The 24,353-nt window shown below is 39.6% G+C and overlaps 1 protein-coding gene across 5 annotated transcripts in view; it reads right to left on the bottom strand.

The window, feature by feature from the left end:
* RCBTB1 (RCC1 and BTB domain containing protein 1) overlaps positions 1-24,353 on the bottom strand; it is a 52,086-nt gene that overhangs the window by 7,656 nt on the left and 20,077 nt on the right. For 4 of the 5 annotated variants that reach the window (XR_009221184.1, XM_058548137.1, XM_058548138.1 and 1 more), the window contains exons 5-12: positions 17,428-17,594; positions 14,495-14,653; positions 11,138-11,245; positions 10,600-10,742; positions 9,396-9,586; positions 5,827-5,953; positions 3,599-3,750; positions 2,844-2,974 (exon numbers count right to left, since the gene is read on the bottom strand). Coding sequence is in view for 4 of the 5 variants with exons in the window: in XM_058548137.1 (XP_058404120.1) it covers positions 2,844-2,974; positions 3,599-3,750; positions 5,827-5,953; positions 9,396-9,586; positions 10,600-10,742; positions 11,138-11,245; positions 14,495-14,653; positions 17,428-17,594 (1,178 nt within the window). In the remaining variant the exon portion in view is untranslated. The remainder of the gene's footprint in view (positions 1-2,843; positions 2,975-3,598; positions 3,751-5,826; positions 5,954-9,395; positions 9,587-10,599; positions 10,743-11,137; positions 11,246-14,494; positions 14,654-17,427; positions 17,595-24,353) is intronic. The other variant, XM_058548140.1, reaches the window with a different exon arrangement.

The following is a 24,353-nucleotide window of genomic DNA, read 5'->3' as shown; positions in this document are numbered from 1 at the left end:
TTCCTGGGCTCATGTTTATTACCTCCCACCAAAAGCAAAATTCTAAGATGTAAGTTGCTCAGCAAGTAGGATTTTCTGGAAAGTTCTCTGCTCTGGTTAAACAAATAATACTTCCCTAGTTTCTCCTAATGTTCAAATATACATAGAAAACAAAAATTTCCTGAAAAGAAACACTATAAATAGAAGCATTTCAAAATCTTTATAATGTGATACAGAACTATCTTTAGACAATGTTTTATTGACATTTTCTCCCTTGATGTCAACATTTATTTGGGTTTGTACTACAGGAATATTTGAGTGCTCCTTCTCCAAGGCTTTCTTTACTCTATTAAAACCCGTAGAAAAGTCTCACAATGCATTCATAATGCAAGGGTTCCACAACAATTCAGCCTACTTTTTAAAATCCTCAGAACTATGGAGTCAATACATTCTTTTTGGTTTTATGTGTGTACATTTGCTTCAAAATTATCTTCTCACAAGAGGGTATGGAGGAACCACGATAACTTTTATAGAAAAGAGAAGAAACGTGAGAAGCAGGTAGTTGCCATCTTCTAGCATTTCAACCCACAGAATGAAAGGAAAGTCATCTAGTATGCCCAAGTTGAGCTTCTGAAAATAATCATTTTCCCAGTTAATTTCAAATCCAACTTAGTAGTGTCTTCTCATTAACTAATAGATATAGTAAGTAGGTTTCATTTTTATATTCTAAAGTATTACTTACTACATTCTATAGCATTAAAGAAATAAAATGTAAAAGTACTTCTTTTACATTTTTTAAAAAGCACACCTTCACGGCGAGGTGTTTCAAGTATATTCATTCATTCATTCAACTCAACGTATATTTTTGAGTGCCAACTATATGCCCACACTGTGACAGACTCTGGGGAATCACGTGCACCTGTGGTCTCAAATAAGGGCCAGTTTTTAATGCAATTTATATTTAATATGAGAAAAATCAAAACTAGTAAAGGAAATGATCAGCTGGCATGGGTAGAAGTGGCATAAGGCTTTTTCTATAAACTTTCTGGGGTAGATTTTAGATGCAAGTGAGGAAGGGATTTCCAGCAACTAGAGCCGAGATGTTTGCCTCTGTCCAGAAGGTTCTGAGTGGTTTTAGTCGATTAGCAGGATCCTAATCCCAAGACTATGGAACTCATTAGCTGTGAGGAGGAGTGTGGAGAGACAGAGAAGATTCTAAAATCAACCACCGGGCCGGCCTGTGGCTTGGTTAAGTGCACGCGCTCCGCTACTGGCGGCCCGGGTTCGGATCCTGGGCGCACACTGACACACCGCTTCTCCGGCCATGCTGAGGCCGTGTCCCACGTACAGCAACTAGTAGGATGTGCAACTATGACATACAACTATCTACTGGGGCTTTGGGGAAAAAAAAAAGGAGGAGGATTGGCAATAGATGGTAGCTTAGAGCTAGTCTTCCTCAGCAAAAAGAGGAGGATTAGCATGGATGTTAACTCAGGGCTGATCTTCCTCACACAAAAAAATAAATAAATAAAATCAACCACCAAATGGAGAGAAAAGTCATCAACCAATTTAAAATTATATCATTGGGTGGAAATGAAATCTAAGGAAATAACACTTCTAATAAAGAAGTTCATGGTGTCACAAAAAGGGTAGGAAAAAAAACTATACTTCCATTTCCTATTAGAAATGATTTACTTTGATTCCCTCTGTTGTCAAGCCACAGAGAAAGTCAGCTATATTTGACCTTATCAAATATTTATAATCATAATATAATCTCAAACAAAAATAGGATACATCTTGAAAATATAGACATAATGGTCCATTTCAGTCCCTAAATGTGACAAAGATGAAGTATATCCTCCACCACATCTCTGAGGCCACAGCTGCAGATCTCTGCAGGTGTCTGGTCAATTCCCTGATACCAGGTATTCTGCCTCGTCATATGATGACAAAATACGTATGAGAACAGACTAATTGTGCCATTTGGGGTGCATACCTTAGCTAGATATCTTGAACTCTAAAGCTATTACTCTCTACCTTTTATTGTCTATGAGTCTGTAAACCCAACCATACCAGCCTTCAATTCACTAATCACCCATGATGCATCCTTCAGGTGGTATGAGCTTCATTCAATTCAACAAACATTTATCATCCAGCACCTACTATGTGCCAGGCACTATAGACACATAGATGAATAAGATATAGTTCCTGCTCACGAAGAGCTTACAATCTGATGATGCTGTGGTTCTTAACCTCAAGAAAATGCACATGAACACAAAATTTCAGACTTCCAAAAGCCCATTCATTCATAGACTCTCTAGAGATCCATGAATCCCAGACTAAGAATTCAATCCAGTGCAAAAACAAACAAACAAAAAGGAATCCAGAGCAAGTTCTTCATACACGAATAATTGTGAGTTACGACCAGACAATGATAGAATTTCAGAGCATACACAGATATAAATCATACAGCATCCTTGCCTTGTGACAGGGGAGAATTGGGGAGACAACAAAGTGGGTCTTGAAAAAAATATATATGCTGACCTTGAGAAATACTTGAAACTAAAACATGCTGTTTGTTAGTCCCATTAGTTGTGGCACTTGACATTCCAACCTGCAGTACAGCTGCTGAGACCTCAGCTAGTTTCTTTTCTTAGTTAAAAATGAAAGTAGAGGAACAATCATTTTTGAAACTACAAACAGAGAATGAACAAGCGAGGCCAGATTTCATTTTTTAGGGATCAGTCCGTTCATTGACAACAGAAGTGAAATTACTCATCACGTTCCTTGCCTCATGCGAGAAAAAGGGGGGACAGAGCACGCGGGGACTTAGGGTGGTTGTGGTCTCTGCTGTGTTATGTTACCTCTGCATCATATCTGACTGCAGCAGAGAACAATGAAAAGGCATTCTCCACAGTGATTCCTCGCTTGATAATGTGCTGACAAAGTTTTTTCAGTCTGTTTTCACAGTAAGATGTCGCCAAATCCAAAAGACCTAAAAGTAAAAAGTGTGAAAGGTTAAATCAAGGTTATGATAATTTCCCATAATATCTACACATATATATTTCATTTTGGTGAACAGTTATGTAGATAAACCAGCAGAGGTTTCTTAGTGAATAATACTCTGAATTTTATTAAATAAATTCTCTTTTTACTCCTTATCTCCCCCACCTCCAAAACATTCCTCTTCCATACTCACTTTATACAATTTCTTCTATAGTACAAAGGAAGGGGAAAAAATGGAATTTCTCTCCTCATTTTGTTTCCAAAATGATATGCTAAATCATTAACAACATCAGTCTTAAAAAATTAAAATAAGTCCAAAGTCATAAATGAACTGTCCATAATTATTAACCATGATGACTACACAATAATTTTTTTGTGTGTGTGAGGAAGATCAGCCCTGAGCTAACATCCATGCTAATCCTCCTCTTTTTGCTGAGGAAGACCGGCTCTGAGCTAACATCTACACAATAATATTTTTAAAGACATTTACTTCAAATCTTTTAAAAACCATGTAAAATCCAATAAACCTGACACTTTACATTCCAATACTATAAGAACATGAGGAGATATATTTTGACCATGTGGCTTGGCCAGTCCCAAGTGGCTGAAGTACCTATAGCATCTTCAGGCGGCAGATCGACTGCATCTGTGTAGAGGTACTGGAGAAAGGCACGATACACTGGGTAAGAAAACTGGTCTATTTCTATCACCTCCTTCATGTCCTCATTCCAGTAAGACTGGAACATGGATCGAAAGTGCTCACACCTAAAACAGAACAGCAAAAGTTACCTAATTAAGTTGATGGAATCAGATAAAAAGTACAGGTATCCTTAAGTGCTACATATTTGGGCTCGCACACTCCAGGATCATGAATCTGTAGCTAGCATCCTAAAAACACTCCATGTGCAAGGGCTTTATATGTGCCTTTCAAGTACACTCACTTTCATTTCTGATGAGTACTTCCTGTTAAATATTAAGTATCACATGTAGACCAATTCACTTCAGCATTTAAGCAGTACTACCGTTTCCATTTGACAGCCCCCATTCAGATCAAGTTTTTTGGCTCTCTTGTTTTTTTAAAAAGATGCTCTACAGAAATGCATTTTAAACAATGAAATTACAGGAAATTCAGAAATGAGAGTTCAGGGGCTGGCCCAGTGGCGTAGCAGTTAAGTTCGCACATTCTGCTTTGGTAGCCCAGGGTTCGCTGATTCGGATCCTCGGGGCAGACCTACTCACTGCTCATCAAGACATGCTAAGGCGGCATCCCACATAGAAGAACTAGAAGGACCTACAACTAGGATATACAACTATGTACTGCGGCTTTGGGGAGAAAAAAATAAAAAGATGAAGACTGACAACAGATGTTAGCTCAGGGCAATCTTACTTAAAAAAAAAAAAGTCTCATCTCTTAACAGTCCCATATATGGGCAAAACAGCAATCCTTTAAAAAAAGAAACAAGAGTTAAAACTTTTGATTATATAACATCATTTAAATGATTCATTTGTTTTTTGTTTCATGTAATCAGCATATTCTTTAAACTGTTTTCAACGTTAACTAGATTACATTTAAGCTGATTACTGTTCCCTTACCTTATATGACAATTTCCTTCTTTTCTGACTCCTCTTCAAAACAGCCATCACTCCTATTTTTTTCCTGTGCTTTGCCCTGCTCCCTTTTCCTCTCCTCCCAAGCCTGTTACCAATTTATCTAATAAAACATGTTTGCTAGGATAGTCACATATTTCAAGAAAACCTAAGTGGGTCTTTTTGTATTGTATTTACATGTACCAATCCACCTGTATGAGGAACTGATTTCTGAATATTAGATTTTCTTAAAGTATAACATAAATTCACAGTTTTTAAAAAATCATCTTTTCAAATCCTTTTAAAATGAGATATAGTATAAATAAATACAAAATATTTTCAAAATCCACTCAGAATACTAAAAGAATGGCTCTCCTTACATAAGAAATTACTTCATCTAAGAAGTAAAAAGAAATAGCTATCTGAGCAAGAAATAATAGGTAAAATGGGTCAGAAAATGATACATGAAGGGAATAGCCTGGCTGACCATAGGTTCACAGATAGAATCATTTCCAGTTCATCTCTTCAATTAATACTTTCGTTCAGATACTTACTCCCTTAAGTAATGAATAACATATGGCTTTTCAGTTCCCTTAAAACATGTTATTTTGTAAATAAGTTTCTAACTCAATTTCCAAAAAGACTTGTAAACGGCCAGTTTAACTCTCAATGGTCTGATTTGACTGGCCTCTTTCTCTGTAATGGCAGCCTCATTGAGCAACAGTCCAAACACTTATTAACAAATATGAAGTTCCATCACCTTTATACAAAAAACTCCTGCCATTTACTATATCCCAAGAACATGTCTTTAATTGGGAATTAGATGGCTCTCAGGGCCAGAAGTCCAGCATTCCTGACTATGAGAGTATTCTACTTGGGGATAATGAATCTTTAATTAAAAGAGGACATATGTACTTTTCACTGACAATCTTTTGTATTTTTTTTAAGCCCCGTAAACAAATGTTTTGATGGAAATAAGTATTCACAAGATTCTTCACTTAAAAAACAATACAGAGAAATACTTAGACTACCGTGTTACACTTTTCCTAAAAGGCACGTGAGTGTGTGCACACACACACACGCAGAACTCTCCAAAAATGAGTAGACCGATGCTATCTGCAAAAATATTAAGTTGTGCCATTTCTCTCTACTGCCAAGGCTATTTCTTATCAGCCCCCATTTTGTGGAATAACAAAGAAATGGAGATTGCAAGAAAGTAAGGTTATTGATGCCTCCAAGCTCATGCAAAAATACCTGATTTTCAAAACAGCTTTATGAACATGGATATATTTCCCATCAATTCGAAACTTCAAATCAGCAGTTTCTGGACTATCAAATTCTTTCTTCAGTGACTCTGCAACTGTTAAAAAGTCTTCGTGCTCTGAAGGCAACAAACACATTATTAATACAGGAAGCTCAGGAAACATACTCAAGATTTGAAAGACTTCAAAAAGATAATCATTAGCATAATGGATCATTCCATTAGATTTTTTTCAAAAGAGTTCATGCCTTATTTAACAAATCGATTTCACAGTATTAAAATAAGTATCCTAAGTCTATACAGTACACAAAAAAATATGTATTTGGAAAGGCTAAATACCAGTCTTACATACTAAGTTAGACATTAAAAATGTGTATTTTCAAAAAAAGAAAAAGTTATAAGTAGTCTATGATTATATAACCACTCTCTCAAAACTTGAGTGGTTCTCTTCTAAGACTAAGAATTTATCAATTTTCCTTGACTGAAACACTAAGAACACCTTTGCTCTGCTCTGGGGTAGTTTCAAGGGGTTGGTATATTCAACTCAAGGAGTGTCAAAAAACAAACTCACCACTTAAGTGGTAATGCTGAGTCATGTCCTTATGCAGAGAAACCCTTTTTCCTAGTTATCTGGAATCTAAACATCCCTCTTAACCCTAAAAACTAATGTAGAAACAATAATCCTTACATACTATCTAAAAATAGAGCAAATTTACTTAGTAACAATGTTACAAAGGGAACAGTTTTACAAAAATGTGATCACATTGCCTAATAAGCAGAATTGCTGTTATGGTTATACGTAAGCAGAATTGTGTCATTAGGAAGAAAAGTAAAGGCACTTGTGCAAATTCACGCAACACTTTCTTGTGCTTTATATGTACAAACAAGCAGAAGACGACTAACGGGGAAATAAAAAAATTCCAGAGATCCTCATCGGCCCTGAACGAAGGTCCTATGGACAGAGGGACACGTTTCGACTGCCCACCAAATGAGAATGGCATTCAAAGAACTGAGCTGTGTCTCTCAGTAGCCTAGCGTTACCAGGGCAACTCTTAGAGGAGGGACAACTGCGAAAACTCAGGCTGAAATTTAACAAATGAACTTATCCATGAGTTTTATTATCAGAACTTCCCAAGGAAATCTCATTTACCTAAGCCCTGTGACCTTAACTCACAGCCCTCCCCAACTCCCACAATGCAGAGCCCTCTTGGCTATGGAGGAAAAGTGGACAATCTCTCAAAAATCAGGCTTTCCCTGACCCTGTAACCTGGATCCCCGGTGAATAAAAGAAAGGAAATGACTAAGCAAGAAGTCCAGGGGTCTAGATTGCTACCCACCCATCCAAAAAATAGCTTCTTATCAGTGCCTCAACTTCTGCATCTAGTCAACAGGTTAAAATAACCTTTCCCCTCTTCGTTTCTGGCAACAAGTATAATACTTCCTTTTGGAGAAGAAATATTCTTCAGAGGTGTGAATTCACCTCTGACCTTCTTCCTAATACTCAGCTGAGATCATAAACTGAGCGGAAAAAAAGACTTCTGACTTTTAGAGGGTGGAAGGGAAAGAAGCTATCTGGGAGATATATCCAATGACCACATTTTTTCCAAACTTAACACTCAAAAATGTTAGGACGTTTGTTCTGAAAAGGATGTCTGTGCCATTTTAAGATGCAAGAGCCTGGGAAGACTTTTACAAACAGGTCCAGGTTAAGTAGTACACGGGAATCTGAAGATGCATACAGAGTGCTTTCACTGTGCGTGCTATACATATATGTGTGATTATCACCCAATAGTCCCACTCTGGGAACTAAATTTTTTCTAATCACAATGTTCACTGCAAAACAAACACTGTACTATAGCGAAAGAACCTGGAAGTGTTCCATTTGTTTCACTTTAAGTTGAGCAGCAGCTTAACGCTTCCTAAACATACTCTTGCCCCCACGACCATAAAGACTGGTCACCTGACGATGGGACAGCACCAGCCGTCTGACACACCTGAGCACGATGTATATTATAGACTAGCCTTTAATATCAATTGCTGAGCAACCCAAGTCCTTGGTTGTCAAGAGCTACAGTAATTTTCAAACACAGGGCATCATGACCCACTTATTCTCTCTGCATACAAATGAAGGACAACTTAGAAGAAATGCATTAATGGGCCGGCCCCGTGGCTTAGTGGTTAAGTGCGTGCACTCTGCTACTGGTGGCCCGGGTTCAGATCCCGGGCGCGCACCGACGCACCACTTCTCCAGCCATGCTGAGGCCACGTCCCACATACAGCAACTAGAAGGATGTGCAGCTATGACATACAACTATCTACTGGGTCTTTGGGGGGAAAAAAAAAAAAGAGGAGGATTGGCAATAGATGTTAGCTCAGAGCCAGTCTTCCTCAGCAAAAAGAGGAGGATTAGCATGGATGTTAGCTCAGGGCTGATCTTCCTCACAAAAAATTTAAAAAAAATTAAAAAAATAAAGAAATGCATTAGCAAAAAGAAATGAACAAGAAATAAAAGGAAAAGAAATTAAAATCATCCAGTTAATGACTATTCAGCTGTACAACATTTTAATATCTTTGATCAATAATGGACTCTTAAAACAATATTCAAAAAAGGACAGATTATGTAACCAAAGATCACCCTGAATTTCACTACCCTTTATAAAAACCTCTGTTTTGATGCCCTTTTGAAATAAAACTATTCAAGAGACTGGCTGAAAGAAAAAGAAAGAAAGTAGAGTTAATATGTCACCTTAAAAACCACAAGTTCTTTACTTTTTTTAAAGTTCACTTTTGGTTCATATTGTATTGAATTATGTAATAAATTTAGTATAACAAAAGCACTTAAGAACAGGTTACTAAAATATTTGTACATGGATGTTCATAACAGCACTATTCACAATAGTCAAAAGGTGGAAACCACCCAAGTGTCCATCAACAGACAAATCGATAAACAAAATGTGGTATATACATACAATGGAGCATTATTCAGCTATAAAAAGGAATGAAATACTAATATATACTACAACATGGATGGGCTTCAAAAGCATTGAGTAAAAGAAGCCAGACCAAAAAAGGTCACATATTGTATGATTCCACTTATATGAAATACCCAGAATAGGTGAATCCATAGAAATGAAAAGCAAATTGGTGGTTGCCAGTGCTTGGGGGAAAGGGAGAATAGGGAGTGACTGCTCAATTCGCATGGGGTTTTCATTTAGGGTGATGAAAATGTTTTACAACTTGATATAAATGGTGGTTGCACAACACTGTGAATGTACTAACTGCCTCTGAATTGTACACTTTAAATGATTATATTTTATGTATGTGAATTTCACCTCAATTAAAATGAAAGCATTTAAGGGGAGAAAATAATAAGACCATATAATATTTCATAACATATAAATATATTCTCTTACGCAAATCTAATTTGGGAAAATGTATTAAAGCTAATGGAGAAGAAAACATTCTGGAACCTACAAGAGCCGATAATCAGCAAATATGCAGGAAAACTGGTCAGCTGATAGTACCCTTCTTTCTGGGTGGAAGTAGCCCTGAGCTTTCTTACCTAGAGAGAGGAGGCGCCATGAGACGGCGGGCGTGGCAAAGCAGGCAAACACGTCATCGGTGCAGGAGAAGTGGGTGAGGTGCGGCAGGATCACCGACTGGCCCCGGCACTGGCCCCACATGTACACGTGTCCTCCCTGGGTCTTGGCAGCAGATGTGTGGGCAGAGTGGCAGGCTGCGATCTCTACTACCCTGAAAAGTTTTAAGAAAAATGCTTGTCACTTCTTTATCACAAAAGCCTACAGCACACCACACAAGGTAAATGAAATGTTCATGCTTGGAACACCTCAAAAAACAGCCCAAGATCAAGGGACATTAGCTGCCAAGCTATATGGACAAAACCACAAGGTTGAAGCAAGAGCACTGCATTTCCCCCTTCCCGTCGCCCCACTTCTCATCCTAACCTCATTCTGAGTTAGGATAAATAAAACATACTGTTGAGGAAAACCTGGAAAAAGGGACTAGAAACCAAAGGAAATGAGGAAAGTGGACTCTGACAAAATGCCGTGACAGTTTTAGGGGCTTAGATAGTAGCAAAAAAAATACCGTCTCCAACATATCATTTCCTTACAAATACAACTTTTCCTCTCATCCCCTACCAGAGCTCAGAACACTCATTAGGCTGATAAGCACTGGTCTAGGGGTCATGGACTCGGAATATCCCAATCCACTGGGCATCAAGCCAAACGTACTACATTTCTCAGTACGCCTCTTAGGCAGGGTTCCGGAATCAGAAGTCAACATTCTAAAACTCAGTGGCTAAGATCTCACAATTTGGCAGAACAAACATTAAGCATCTATTCCAGTAACACACATTAAATCAAATCAATATTTAAACAGATAATGTCCTTTCAAAGGCAGATTTTATTTATTTAGAGTTGTTTTAGTTGGCGCAAAGGAAAACTTTGTACTACACTTTGAATTTCAACTAGGTGATAGACCCTCTTTTACTTCCCTACTAAATGGGCAACAAGAAGTCAGCAGGAATTATACCAATGCCTATCAATCACAGGACATTATTTTAGAAAGCTGCACAAGAATCATATCAACTTCACGGTCATTCTTGCTGGTACTCAAACTCTTTTGTTCAAAATGAGAATGTTAATAAACAGAACAGCTACAAAGCCAAACACCACAGCTCCAGCACACACAGTCCCAAGTCCACAATGCACACACAATCTCAAGACACAGCACAGCCAAGTTACCTTTCTTTCTCCACCATGATGTGTGCTGGGCTTAGCAGGTTATTTTTATTGCCAGTTCCCAGCTGCCCATACGTGTTAGCTCCCCAGGCATAGAGCAAGCCCTCGTCTGTTAGTGCTAGAGTATGTGCATAGCCGCAGACAATCTGCAAGTAAATTTGAATGGTTACCATAAACAGGAAAACAGGAAGGGCAGGGAAAACATCTACCTAACAATTACAGCCAGCTTCTGCAGAATGCCAATTCATCATCAAGTGTGGACTGACATTCTCTGGAACATTAAAAAAGCATTAGAAAAGCCTAAACCTGAAACCACTGGATTTTTCCGCTAGCTTTTTTTATCTTGTCAACATTGATGTCCCAGCACCACAGTCTTCCTTCTCATGGTGGGAATTTAGAGAGAACATAATATTAAATGTGGAAGATGAAGGCACAGGGTATTGTTTGAAAAGATTTATTGAAGAGTAAATCTTCAACATTCCTCCAAGTCAGAGCAGGGAAGATAGATGGGGACCAGCAGCTAAGAGTCCACCACACGTACCTGGTTCACACACACGCTGTGCAAAGCTGCCACTCTCACAGGGGTCAGCTGATTGCCATTGTTTCCCAAGCCCAGCTGACCATTGCCATTGTAACCCCATCCATACACCTTAGGGAGAGAAGGGAGAGAACAGGCTTTTCAAACTGCTAGTGAGAGAGAAGAGGTAAAAATGCAGTCCGTCTAAACAAATCGAGTACACTTTCTTCACTCCAACACCAATATTCCACGCTATGTGATCCTACACTGATCTCCAAATAGAAGATGCTTTAGGGGTGGGGATGACAGAGTTTGGCAGTTCCTACTCCATAACTTACTAGTTGGACAGCCCTGGGCAAGTCACTAATTCTTATTTTATACATGAGTAAGCTGAGGCTCATCAACAATTATTAAGCACCTATTTTACGTCAGGACATTGTGCAAGATACGAGGAATAAGTTTTTGGTCACAGTTTAACAAGGGAGATGGACATACGCAAATTTTTTGCAGCCAGGTGGCAAGTGCTATAATAGAGACATAATCAAGGCACTATAGCAGCAGAGAGGAGAAAGGATTTAGCTATAGGAAGAAAGTTTAGGAAAGACTTTTCAGAAGTGGAAATTTGAGCAGGGGTGAAGGATGAGGGGTGAAGGCATTCCAGGAAGAGGGCACAGAATGTGTTGGAGGCTGGTTCAGAAGACAAGCAGGTGGCCTGGCTGGACACATCCGGGGTTAGTGGTAGGGAAAAGACTAGAAGGAAAGGTAAGGGCCAGGGATAAAGTGTCAAAACACATAGCAGAGAAAGGGAATGCATCTGTGGATCTTCCACTGAAATATTTCAAAACAGAGATTAATATGATTAAATTTGCGTTTTTGGAAAGATCACACCGGCCACAACATGAAGGGTAACTGGAATGCGTAAGACTAGAGGCAGGCACCATTTGGTGGACAAATTTGTCTCTCATCAGCAAACAGGTGAGCTCTGGTGAGGGTCCAAACTAAGGCAGTGACAGTGGGACCAAGAGAGAGGGAGTGGATAGGAAAGAGGTTAGAGAGGCAGATGTAGTGGAACTTGGTGACCCCTTGGATACCTGGAGTGACAGGGTAGTCATCAGCTGAAAGGGCAGAGCTGGGCACAGGTTTGACAGGAGTGTTAAAGGTTTAGAACAGCCAGTGTGGGAGAGAAGAAAAAGTAGACCAGGAACAGACAAAAGGTCTAGCTCAAATTAGAAACCCGAGATGTGTGGTGGCACCACACCCCACGGTAATACAGGGCAAACGGGCATCGGCTGGGGCTTCTCAGGGCAATGTGATAAAACAGGAAAGGAGTCATAGACTTTAGGGTTCTAGCAAGTGATGGTTACAAGTGCTTTCAATGTCAGAAGTGTAACAGGTCTGAACTTTCTGGACAGAAATTTGGCAATAGCTATGAAAATTTTTAACGGCATACTCCCTGACCCAGAAATCCTACTTCTGGGAACTTACTCTATAGAAATACTGCACAAGTGTACAAAGATATACACACACACACAAACAGTAACACAGAAAATCAGTGCAACATTGTTTATAACAGCAAATAATTAGAAATAATTGGAATGTCCATCAGTAGAGCTCTGGATGTGGGTCATCCATATAAGAAACAGTAACATCCACACAAGGAAAACTAAGCAGCCATTATAATGGAAAACAGCTATAAATGGTCTGAGCACAGATTCAGGTAAAACATATATGTTGTTAAGAAGGGAAGTCGCAGGACAGCAGAAAAAAGCAGTAGGTATAATCATCTCATTTTTTTAAAAAGGGAATTATATTCACCTCTTTGTAATTGTTTATGGAGAAAAGTCCAAAGACTATATATCAAACTATTAACAAGACTGGGGAAAAGGTATTTACTTTTTACATTTCATTTGTTTTCCTTTGTTAAAATAACCACATAATAATAATTTTAAAATTAAATTAATTTTTTTAAAAAAGGAGAAGTGAAGAATACTGAAATGGAGAATGTTAGATGACTATCTCAAGGAATTCTGAAGTCATCCAGGATGATATCAGGATTGATTAAAAAAATAAGTAACATGAGTGAGCATTCAGTAAATTCTAAAGCACCCCAGAACCCCAATGCATGATTCCACATGTCTGTCTCCAAAGACATATCTTTGTATATTTTTGTGCACTAAGGCATACATAGATGGTAACAGGTCCATTTAAGTAGAAGTTGCAATGAGAACAATTTTATAGAAATAACCATCAGCTCAAAGCATGGTAGAGAGTCACCGAAAGGTAGGTTTTTGAAAGTAGCTAACAACAGTCAGGACAAAAACTTCTGCTTTTGCAAGTTGCTTCCTCCTGTGAACAAACATTCCAGATGTAGGCAGGGACTTCTACAGAGACTTCGTGCCCACTGGAATCACTGACTGCTTATAAACATCATCAGCTAACTTTATTTTATTTATTTATTTATTTATTTAAATTGATGGCAATGTCAATCAGGTCAACAATAGATTATTATTTTTGGTGAGGAAGATTGTCCCTGAGCTAACACCTGTGCGAATCTTCCTCTACTTTGCATGTGGGATGCTGCCACAGCATGGCTGGATGAGTGGTGCGCAGGTCCACGCCTAGGATCTGAACTCGCGAACCCCGAGCTGCTGAAGCAGAGCATACAAACCCAACCACTACACCACTGGGCTGGACCCCCATCAGCTAACTTTAAAGACTGCACAGTTGAGGGGGCAGCCCCGTGGCTTAGTGGTTAAGTGCGTGTGCTCCACTACTGGCGGCCTGGGTTTGGATCCCAGTCACGCACCGACTCACCGCTTGTCCGGCCACGCTGAGGCGGCGTCCCACATACAGCAACTAGCAGGATGTGCAACTACGACATACAACTATCTACTGGGGCTTTGGGGAGAAAAAGGGAAAAAAAAGGAGGAGGATTGGCAATAGATGTTAGCTCAGGGCCGGTCTTCCTCACCAAAAAGATGATTGCATGAATGTTAGCTCAAGGCTGATCTTCCTCACAAAAAAAAAAAAAGAAAAAAAGACTGCACAGTTGATTCTTTCCTTGGAAGAAAGAGGCAGTGTCAAATTCTTTAATTCATGACATTAAATCGCAAACACACACCTATAAGCATTAGGCTATTTGAATCTTGCAAAAAAGTAAAATTTAGACACGTTAGAATTTTTACTTGCAGATAAATCTTGAAATTTAAAAATTCATACTGAGGAGCAAACATCCTCTGGTTACTCCTCAGTCAGTAACCAGTTAGCTATCAAAATGACGCACTCTTCCTCCCATGACCTAATACATGCACCTCATGAAGAAAATGACATTTCACTGAAAGAGGAGGTGGAAGCAGAAAGCGGAACGCAGAGATAGCTCACCTCACCATTGTCCAGAACAGCCATGGACGAGGTCTGACCACAGGCAATGCCAACCACCCTCTTAATGTGTAAACAGTTTGTGACTTTTCGAGGAGTTGGTTGATTTGCTGTAGATCCTGATCCCACCTGGCCACAGTTGTTATAGCCCCAGGCAAATACCTACACAAGAGAAGAGAAAAAGAAAAAGAAAGAATAGTAAGGGTGAAAATTCTACCTCTAACACATGACAATAATCATAAAATAAAAATAAACCCACTTAATGAGTACTTACAATGAGTAAATGGCTCTAAGTGCTTTACATGCATTCACCTATTTTACCCTCATAGTAATCCTACAAGGTGACCCTGGGGTAGATACTATTATCATCCCCACCTAATATATGGAAATGGAAACACAGAGAGGTTAAGTGACTTGCTTGAGGTTCTACAACCAGTAAATAGTGGAAGTGGAATTTGAACCCAAGCCATTTAGCTGTGCTCTTAAGCACTACGCCATAGTGCCTCTATAATTATGGCAGCTACATCTGTTTTTTAATCTGGCATCACTAGGAAACAATGTATATGCCACACAAGTACCAGTGATATGAAAAATCTGCTTAACTCTTTGGGCACAAATTTTTTTTTTTTTTCATGGAAACCTTTTGAAACCATACTATGCTTTTCCCTGTCTCACTAATCACCAATACTAGACATTACATAACCTTTCCTGATGACTCAGGACCATCACGATTATAATTATCAATCGTAGTTCCACATTATAACACAGGAATGCTCCCAAGTACTAAAGAGACATTTGCCCCTACAGAAATGATACTGGGTTGTGGGGCTGTGCTTGGTAATATTTCCTCTGAGTTCTCATTTGCTGTTTGTCAGCTCTAAGCAGCTCCCTTCCTCAACTGCATCCTGCTTGCTTTTGGCCTGTGATCTGCCATAACATGAAAGCCAGATTTCCAAGGGAGAGAGACACAAATGGATCTCTAAGTTAATTAAAATCTAGTAACAAAGACGAAAAACAAAACAAAAATCACTTCAAGTTAATTACCAAGTGATCCTATCACTTCAAGTTAATTACCAACTGATCCTATCAAACAAGAGTGTGACAGAGAGAAAAATCAGGGGAGGGAGGATGTTGGCAGGAGAGGAAATAACTTCCTCCACCACTAGGAGAATTTCTAAGGACCTCTCCCACCCCCCTTCACTTGCCTGCAGGAAGTGGTCCTCACACATCCTGAGTTCTGGTTTCCACAATTCTTTCTTTCTTCTGTCAGCACTTTCTGAGTTTCACATGTCTGATGCTGCCCAAGGCAACAACAGAGAAACCCACCGCTGATGTCTTAAAAGAATATGTGCTACAGGTTCACTTCACAGGTACAAAAGAAAGAACCCGCAACACTTCCTGAAAGTGGATTCACAGGAATATCTAGCATAATAATGCAAATATTTAGCACAATTATCCAAAGTAGCATATGCTTAAGGTTAAAATAAACCAAGAATCCAGGCTGTACAAATCAGTGAGTTCTAATTTCAACAATCATTCTTCTGGCACTTCTCAAATATCCCAGGTTCCCTTGCAATGCAGCTGCCTTTTATCTAAAAAAATGAGAGCTAAGATTCCACTAACCAAGAAACAGACTAGGACACGGTGGATTCCGAGGCATAAGGCCTGTATGCTAGGCCTGGCTCCAGCACATCCCAGCCATGAAACCTTGATCTCCCCGAGCTTCTTTGGTTTCTTCATCCATAACCCGCCCTACTTAGTAAAATCACTGTAACATCACTGAAGGACTTTAAACGAGAACAAGATGATCTGATTTGTGCTTTAGAAACCACAGTGGGCAGGGAAGTAATATTGGACATGTAGACCAATCAAAAAGCTATGGAACAAGGGAAGCCACGGCAACAGTCCAGGCAGGTGACAAAGCATGACCTAAGGTTATGGAGATGGAGAGGAACAAAATGATACAAGAAATTAAAAGGGAGAATCAATAGGATGAGTAACCTTTAGGATAAACATGGAACGTGGGGGGTGAACAAGTGGTATAGTAACTACTATAATGTTGGTAAAGTTATTTTCTATGACATCATTACATTTATTGAAAAACAAAAAAGACCTTAAGGGATGGGGTCATTAAAAAAAAACAAAAGTACAGAACGCTGTCATACACATCTGATTTGTAGTCTTAGGAAAGAGCATGAGACTCAACTGCTTTAAGACTAAGGTCTACTATCATCAAGAGTGGTCTTGATCACACAATATAGGTTGTGTTAGAAAAAGAGTGTGTTCCCACAATGCTTTTAGCTATGCACACAGGACTACTATGTTCACACTATACCAAGAACAACTATGGTCATTGTTTTATTTTTTTAAAAGCAAGGCACTTTCACAATAGCCAAAAAGGTGGAAACAACCCAAATATCCATCAAGAAATAAATGGATAAACAAAATGTGGCATATACATACTCGATAATAATACTGAGTAATATTGAGTAATAATATGTTAATAATATATTATTAATAATGTAAATATTATTCAGCCTTAAAAAGAAAGGAGATTCTGACACATGCTACCACATACATGAACTTTGAAGACATTATGTTAAGTGATATAAGGCAGTCACAAAAGGACAAATACTGTATGATTCTACTCATATGAGGTACCTAGAGTACTCAAAGTCATAGACACAGAAAGTAGAATGGTGGTTGCCAGGGCCTAGGGGGAAGAGGAAGTAGAGAGTTAATGATTAACGGGTACAGAGTTTCAGTTTTGCAAGATGAAAAGAGTTCTGTGGGTAGATAGTGGTGATGGTAGCACAACAATGTGAATGTACCTAATGTCACTGAACTGTACACTTAAACATGGTTAAGATGGTAAATTTTATATTATGTATATTTTACCACAATTTAAAAATAAAGAATAAAATCAGGGCACTTACCTCTCCATCAGCTGCCAAAGCCATTGAATGATGTGAGCCACAAGCTACTTCAACCACTTGCTTGATCAAGAGATTGGTGCAGACTTGGACGGGAGCAATGCCTTGGTTGGTCGTCCCATTCCCAAGCTGGCTATATCCATTGTGGCCCCAGGCATAAACAACTCCATCTATACAAGATGGCCACACGCAAAGAATCAGCTCCAAGAAGAAATGATAAGCCCTGTACTTTCTTCTCAAGACTCTGTAATTTCATTCTGCAACCTCAATTTCTTTCACACTGCCCCCTCCTCCCTATAAAGTAACCACTGATGAGGGGTGAGGGAAAGAGGGATGGATGAGAAAACAGGATAGACAGATGCAAAGTCATTAAAGAAAGGACTTGGCACAAACATAGAAAGAAGATCAGCTTTGTGGTCAGAAATCAGTTTATATACAATCACGCACTGTCTGACGATGTTTCGGAAAATAACAGACTGCAAGTACGACGGTGGTCCCATAAGATCAGTACCACAGAGCCTAGGTGCGTAGTAGGCTGTGTTTGTGTAAGTACACTCTGTGATGTTTGCACAGTGACGAAATCACCTAATGACGCATTTCTCAGAACATATCCCCATTGTTAAGTGACGCACGACTGGATACAAAAATTAGACCTTCTAAACACTTTGACTCATCTCAATAGTTTGTGTGTCAGGTACCAAGCAAAAGGCAGAAGACACAGGAAAGCTCATCACTAATCTTTACCATCGTTTTACTAAATACCAAGTCTCAGAGAACCCTTGGGGGGCAGGTGTCACTCACTCACAAAGTACAGAGGAAAGAGGTATGTACTATATATAAAAATCACAGAGCTTCTCTCAAGCAGACTAGTTATTGGTATGAAATACGGCTGAATTTTTTTTTTTAATGACTTTATCTTTTTGGGATTCTGATAGAGGTAACTTTTCTGTTTTGTGTCCTCTCTGGAAGTATTACTGTTTCGTGCATTTCCTCCCACAGCATGCTGAGTATCAAGAGCAGATATCCCCGAGTGATATACTCTTCTCATGACTTTCCTACGATAATAAAACATGCTGACCTATTAAGGACAATCTGGACCTGGCAAGAATGATATCCAAGAGCAACAGCAGAAATCCAAGTGTTATTATCAGGCTGTGACTCACAGGCAACAGTCCCCAAGCAACCAGAGGAAAGGTACTCATAACTACGTAGGTTTCTGATTTTCTAATCTAGAATGACAACAAGTCAACAAAGGTAGGGTCCTCTTCCAGGTACAAGCTAGATCTAGAGACCCTCTGATGTGTGTTTCTCAAGAGGTTTCTCTATTACAGAAATTATAACTAAAACCATAAATAGGAAATTTCATCCTAAGAAGGATGGGGCTCAAGACTGAAAGAGCATAAAACTTAGAAAAATGATCCACAATGTTATGTGTTAAATCAGGAGATAGAAATGTCTAAACCTAGGAGTGTTTTAACTCCTAAAAGACAGAAAAATAGACTTGAACAGATAGAAACATACACCTTGTTCTCAGACAGTAAAACTCAATATCACAAAGATGCTAATTTTTCCAAGTAAAGTTATAAATTTAAAGTAATGGCAATGAAATGCTTCAAGTTACTCTCTGGACCTAGACTAATTGATTAGAAAGTTCATGAGGAAGATCAAACAAGAATAAATAGAAAAACCCTAAAAAAAGAAGTGAGAGGATAGCTAGCTCTACTGGTTATTAAAACCCATAAAAAGTTTCTAAAACTAAGATTAATACTAGAACATGAACAGACAGACCAACCAATGGAACAGAGATGAAAGTCTAGAAATATTCCAAGTGCATGTAGAAATAAAGCTATGTCAGTTGGGGGAAAATGGACTTTTTACAAGCTGGGTTGAGATAACTGGACAGTCATATTGAAAAATTAGATTCACTCCTCACACCATATACTATATTTCCCAATGAATCAGAAACTTAAATGTAAAAAATAAAACCAAACAAGAACTAGAAAGAAAAATTAGTGAATTCCTCCATAACCCGGGAGTAGGGAAAATTTTCCCATGACTCAAAATCCAGAAGCAACAAAAATAGAGATGAATCTAGTTATATATATTTTAAAAACTTCATATGGAAAAAAAAATACCACGAGCAAAGAAAAAAATTAAATACTGAGAAAAAATATTTGTAATTTATATTACCAAGAGATAATATCTCTAATATAAAAAGAGCTTCGAAAAAGACCAAGAACCCTATAGAAATACGAATTGACGGTTCACAATATAAGAAATGTAAATGGTTCTTAACCATATGAAAAGATGCTCAACGTCACTCATAAGAAGAAAAATGCAAATAACAGAAGATTGCACTCCTACTCACCAAGGCTGATCTATCTAACTACTACCACTGCCAAATGCCCACTATACCAGTAACTGAGACCAGAGCCTTGATACAGCACAACCCCTCAAGGTAGCAAGGTGACTCCAATGGACCCATTCCATACTGGAAGGAGCAACCATTCATATTTACAGGAATCAACATATAATCCAGGTATGGGTCTCCTGCCCACAGGGCCTCAGCCAGCACCACTATCTGAGGGCTTACTGAGTATTTAATCCACTGACACAAGATCCCATAAAACATCTCATTAGACCAAGGGACCCATTTTATTGCAAAAGAGTGCAGCAGTGCTGACATGACCATGGGGCTCACTGGTCCTATCACATACTACAACATCCAGAAGATGCAGGCTGAAGAGAGTGATGGCAAGTGGGCTGAAGGCACAGCTGAGGCATCAGCCTGGAGATGACACCACGTGAGGATGGGATGCTACCCTCCAACGTAAAGTATACACTCTAAATCAATAGCCACTATATAGTGCTGTGTCCCTAATAGGTGGAAAACATGGGTCCAGGAACCAAAGTGGATACGTGAGCGGCCCCGCTGACCATCACTCCCAATGACTGCCTTTGGAAGTCTGTGCTTCCTGTCTCTACGACTGGAGGTTCTGTAGGTTTATAAGGCCTGGTTCCCTAAGCAGGAACACTTCCACTGAGGGACACAGCAAGAATCCCACTGAACTTTAAGCTATGGTTGCCATAGGTACTCTCTGCTCCTCTAGTCAAAGGACCAACAGGAAAGAAGAGGAGTCACCCTCCTGCCGGAGGCAACAGCCCCAGTCAACAGGAAGAGGAGGACTGCTGTTATGTAATGGGGGTCAGAGAGGAATATGGTTGGCACACAGGTGACATTTGGTGGTCTTTTGGTACACACTTGCCCAATAGTGATGGTAAACAGAAATGTGCAGCAGCCATGGCCAGAGTACACAGCCTGGTCAGGGGCTTGTACCCCTTAAGGATGCGAGTCTGGGTCATGCAATCAGGTAAGCCACCTGAGCCAGGTGCTAGCCAAATGTGAGGGGTATCTAGGATGGGTTCTAGAGGAAGGAGGTGATGAGTATCAGTTGTGGCCATGAGACCAGCTGCAGCACAGAGGCTGTAATTCGTCCCACTAATGATCTTCCTTGAAGTTTTCCCTAGGAAAAGAGGGCCACTAGAATCCTGCAGGAGCTACACCCAAAACATACAGGAAGACGTGGATCTGAGCAGTGCATGGGAGATGCTTAGTGAACACTGTGTTGTGTCACCCAGATGCCCCTCAGGATTAAGGACTTATTCCCCAGGCGCTGGGAGTGCGGCCAACTGCCCGTTCTCAGCTATGTCCTCTCCAGATTTGCCCCTGGCAATTACTTTCTTGTTAATACATTATTTTACTATTTGTAAAATAGTATATATACATCTTTCTTCTCTTTTTACGTGATGAAGCATAGGAAAAGTGAACTCCTCACAAAATGGCTCTTAGTCCCAATTCCTCAGGAAGCCTTCAAAGCAACCCAATCCAACCGGACACCAGTGTCCACTTTCCCAGCCCTGCTCTTGTCACGCTGTCTCTAATGGACCAAGGATGAAACTTCAGGATCACTTGAAGCTTAAGAGATGAGCAAAATTACCCAAGGCTGTGACAGTGAAGCCTACCAGGCTAGAAGGAGAGTGGGAGTGGGAAGGGAGTCGGAAAGGGAGAGCGTAGAGGAAGACAAAGAAGTAGCCCATGAATTTCTGACCTTCAAGGAAACTCAGTTTAGCCTTCAGAGACTGGACACTGAGTTGGAGAAGCGGCCAGAAACAATTAATTTTATAATTATATACAATATAATTTTATAACCTAATTTAATGTTGCTTCAGAAGACAAAAAGAAACCCACAAGCCCTAGGTCTGTATGTGAAATAATAATACCAAAGGAATATTGATCTTTAGAGTAGTCACCAGGTGGGACTAGAAGTTCAATTTAATAACATAGCATTGATCAAAATATTCCTAAAACACCCTTTAGAAATACCACACAAGCCAGTAAAGCATGGAGAATTGGACACGTTTTTATCTTTATTCCCTCCCCAAAGCCTAGTGAAATGATAGTAATGGGAACAACAACAAAAGGCATAAAGACTCAAGGACAAGGAGCACAACAGAGAAGAAAACACTACATGAGAGATGTCAACAAAATCTTGGAAGATGGAAAGCAGATGGGTGTGGTACATAACATGGCTGACCAGAGAAGGTGACACCTACATCTGCAAAAGGGGCAGCCAATTCCAGCCCTGGAATCTCAGGAAGGTCTAGGGATTAGAGGGACCAGGGACCACTGGAGATGCAAGTGCAGGGTGCAACTAAAAACAGAAGCAGTTAGACCCCGTATCTTCCTCCTCTTCCTGCCGGGTCAGGCAACTACCCCTCCTCAACCCTGGAAAAAGACAAGAAACTTACACCATTTACTTGCTGTGAATTTCTTATTGTCACTGCACTGCAGCCCAACTTCTGCCTTTGCCCAAACCTGCTTCCCTCCCTTCCCCCACATAACACAGCAAAGAACAGAAGCTAGAAGATAGTCTATAGAGGCCCTGGAGGCAGCAATGAGGCGCTGTAGTGAGAAAGGAGAACTGGGAGTCCACCTACTGAATACTGAGGTCGCTGCCCTTCCCTTGCTCATCGAAAGCTGGCAAAAAAACATATCCAGATCAGGAATCTGGAGGATTCCACCCTGCAGAAGTTCATATACTGATAGTGGGAGCATCCCTAATGAAACAATTATTTCACTATCTCCCTAAAGTGAAGCTCAGCATGTGACGAGCCCCATCATGAACCCAGTACTCTCAATGTGGGTATTAGTGCCTGGCTCTTACCTGTGGACAAACAGTCAAGGATCACCAAACTTTTAAAGAAAGCCTCTAACCTGAAAGTCAGAGACTAAAAAATATAAAGAGAATTAGAAATTTGAAAGGAAAAAAAGAAACAATGCAGAGAACAGAAGAGACCTTAAAAATAACCTATAACAGCCTCAAAAGAAGATACTGAACCCATGAAACAAGAACAAGAGGCTCTAAAAAGGCAGAGAGGGCCGGCCCCGTGGCTTAGTGGTTAAGTGTGCACGCTCCACTACTGGTGGCTCGGGTTTGGATCCCGGGCGCGCACTGACACACTGCTTCTCTGGCCATGCTGAGGCCGCATCCCACATACAGCAACTAGAAGGATGTGCAACCGTGACGTACAACTATCTACTGGGGCTTTGGGGAAAAAAAAGGAGGAGGATTGGCAATAGATGTTAGCTCAGAGCAGGTCTTCCTCAGCAAAAAAAAAGAGGAGAATTAGCATGGATGTTAGCTCAGGGCTGATCTTCCTCACAAAAAATAAAAATAAATAAATAAAAAATAAAAAGGCACCGCGAACAAGAAAGAGAATTTGGAAATGTAACAGCAGAAATGTTAAAATTAGACATAAGCATTGTAAGATAAAGTTGAAGAAATTTCCCAAAAAGTAGACAGGAGAGAAAATATAAGAAAATTAGGAGGATCAGTCGAGAATCTCTAACTTCCTAAGAAAAATTCCAAAAAGCAGAGAACAGAGAAAACAAAGAAGGGAAATTATCCATGAAATAATACAAGAAGATTTTCTAGAAATGAAGGAATTTTCAGACTGATGAGACAATAGAATAACCAATACAATAAATTAAAAATTACCCACACCAGAGTACATAATCATGATTATTTCAGAACACTTGGAATAAAGGAAAGATCCTTAAAGCTTCCAAAGAGGAAAAAACAGTCACATGCAAAATAGCAAAAGTCAGAATGACATCACACTCTCAACAGCAAACCCTGAAACTTAAAAGGTGCAATGACTTCAAAATTCTGAGGAAATACGATTTCCAATCAGGAATTCTAAGCCCAGCCAAATCACTGATCAATTGCATGGGTAACATAAAGACATTTTAAGACTGTGTCTCAAAGATTTCTCTCACACCCCCTTCCTTGGGAAGCTATTAGAGAACGTGTTTCACCCAAATGAGGGTATAATCCAGGGAGGAAGACATAGGACACAAAAAATAGGGAATCCAGAAAGGACAAAGGTGAAAGGATTTCCAAGAATGATGGTGAAATGAAGTTCTAGGCACACAGCTCTGCAGTAGGCCTAGAGTGACCAGGCCAGGGTCGAGCAGGTCAGAGGGCTCCAGAGATGATCTGATATGCTCAGATGGGCTGAGAAGCAACAATACTGCACTATAGAAGAGTCTGGACATACATTCACGATACACGTATAGAAAAGTAAATGAACCTCAGGGAAACAAACAGTTGTACAAGAAGTGAGATGGCTCACCTACAGATAATACGCACCAAGTCCTAAAAATGTAAACACTAAATATTGATTTAACCCAAATGGTGATATGATCATATTGAAAGGATAAGGGGAGGGAAGATAGAGGAAAGAGAGCTAAATTCCATCTGCCATTATAAAAAGTCAAGGATAAAGACCTAATATTGAAAATTCAGAAATAGCAGTAGAAGCATGTTAATTAAAAAATGTAAGATTAAATATCAGAAGACACATTT

The sequence above is a fragment of the Diceros bicornis genome, chromosome 9, assembly GCF_020826845.1.
Source record: "Diceros bicornis minor isolate mBicDic1 chromosome 9, mDicBic1.mat.cur, whole genome shotgun sequence".
NCBI lineage: Eukaryota > Metazoa > Chordata > Mammalia > Perissodactyla > Rhinocerotidae > Diceros > Diceros bicornis.
The sequence above is the reverse complement of the archived record's forward strand: the minus strand, read 5'-3'. Positions and strand labels throughout refer to the sequence as shown.